General features: G+C 34.4%; 1 protein-coding gene across 3 annotated transcripts; it reads right to left on the bottom strand.

Annotated features, from left to right (window-relative positions):
* Positions 1-521: 521 nt before the first annotated feature.
* Positions 522-1698, bottom strand: LOC105792431 (uncharacterized). Of its 3 annotated transcripts, none has more exons than XR_008188190.1 (3): positions 1571-1698; positions 1082-1208; positions 522-977 (listed from the first exon to the last, which is right to left on the bottom strand). XR_008188190.1 is itself a non-coding variant. In XM_012621010.2 (2 exons), exons 1-2 carry the CDS (start codon positions 1263-1265, stop codon positions 724-726), a joined length of 438 nt encoding a protein of 145 aa, XP_012476464.2. In that variant the 5' UTR covers positions 1266-1267; the 3' UTR covers positions 522-723. The 3 variants fall into 3 exon arrangements, 1 of the variants encoding a protein (XP_012476464.2); XR_008188189.1 differs by lacking the exon at positions 1571-1698 and adding an exon at positions 1312-1546; XM_012621010.2 differs by lacking the exon at positions 1571-1698 and having other exon boundaries at positions 1082-1267.
* Positions 1699-1903: the final 205 nt, after the last annotated feature.

The raw sequence follows: 1903 nt of genomic DNA, 5'->3' as shown, positions 1-1903 counted from the left end.
TTCTTTTAAGTCATGATTTTAAAAATGGTTGAATTTGACCATCAACCTTCCAAAAAGAGTCAAATTATTATTTTTAACGGAATACTAATTAAAACAATAAATTTTAAATATAGCAACCCATATGATAATCCGCATATACGTCATGCTTTTTTTTGAATTTTATAAACTTTTATATTGTATTTTTTATTTTTGAATATTTTATAAATTTTAAATTGTTTGTTGACGTAACATATAAGACAAATAGTGCTTAGGATGAAGCATGTATGTGTTGTCATACGGATTGTCATGCAAATATCGTTAAAATTAATGATTTAGTCAGCATTTTGTTAAAAAGATAATTTAACTCTCTTTAAAAGATTAATGGTCAAATTCAACTGAAAAAACGAATAAGAACCAAATTGAAAACATATGTAAAGTATCATTATGCCTAATGGTTATTATCAACAAACTCACCCCAATACAAAGATAAGTTGTGATATGATTCTAGGAATCATCCAATTGTAAATGAAACTTATGGAAAATCAATCAACTCTTCAGAAATTGTTTCTCCATTTTATTATATCCCTAGTTTCCAGCTTATGGCTGAGAAAAATACTTCAAAAAGTACTGCAAAGTCCATGCAAATTTAACTAAAACAAACAAAGCCAGCAAGCCAACTAAAAAGCACTACAAGATAAGATTCAAACGAGGAGATATTCTCAGTCTTGGCCAAAAGCTGGAAGTTCACATCGGATTATAGTTGTCTCCAAAGTTGACATCAAACCCAAACTCGTTCTCAGTATTTTGATTCTGCATCATTGGCGGCGGAGCTACTGCTCCCACAAACTGATTGAATCCTGGTTGATCCATGGCCATATTATTCACCGGTGGGTAGCCGTAATGATTTGGTTGGGAGGATTCTGCAAATGCGGGTGATAGATGCATCAGAGACAGTTGCTTCAACGCGTCCTTCTCCTTCTTTAGCTCATGATATTTGGCTTTGGAAAACATGATTCCAACATCAGGTTTTGGCTCATTAGAAATAAAGAAAGAAATTAAGAGAGAGGGTGAGGGTGAGGGGTATATATATAATAAGGAAAACCTTCTTTCAACATAATCTCTCCAGAGAGGACTGACAGCTTTTCCTTCATGGAACCATTCTCCGCTCGCAGCAATGAGTTCTGAGCATCAGCATCTCTGATCTTGGGATAGGCGGCCACCACTTCTGCCTGTGCAGATATAAAGATAATGTAAGGGTTTAGCAGCAAAAGAAATTTAAAGTGCATGGATATTTCCCTACTAATTTAATATGAGATGTTCATTTAGCCTTACTATGGAAGTATAAATTCTTATATTGCAATTACTGAATTATGTCTGGGTTCATTTAACATGAGGTGTTATTAGGAATTTTGTTTGGGTTCGATTATGATAATGACAAATCAAGGATTGATGAAACAATCAGATTGCAATGTGATGATGAAAAATATCGTGCAAGAGTTTGGGAAATTTTTTTGGATGTGCGTATGAAAGGGAAAGTTGAGGATATGACGACAGGTATTGATACGGAGTCAATGTCAGGTTTTGATGATACCAATAAATGTAGGAGATCCAATATGATGCCGGAAAAATATTGGAGGAGAGTCCCAAATTCAGTTTACAACTGATAATAATGAAAAAGAGGTTTCCAGTGGAAGATTCGTTCATGGCCTATGAGTTGGCTGCAACCTGCAGCTACTAAGTTGGGTTATTTCAACAAGTGGCTTGATGATAATAATTGGGCTTTAGAAGCTAGGAATGAACAAGTGGTTGCCATGGTTAGTAGGTAGCTACTAACAAGCTGACTGGGTTAGGAATAATGTTATTTGAAATGCTAAATGGAGTCTGACTTTAGTAAATTTTCTTGTGGTTTGAATTTATTTTTTTC

This window comes from Gossypium raimondii, chromosome 8 (assembly GCF_025698545.1).
Source record: "Gossypium raimondii isolate GPD5lz chromosome 8, ASM2569854v1, whole genome shotgun sequence".
NCBI lineage: Eukaryota > Viridiplantae > Streptophyta > Magnoliopsida > Malvales > Malvaceae > Gossypium > Gossypium raimondii.
This window is presented reverse-complemented; position numbering and strand designations above follow the sequence as displayed.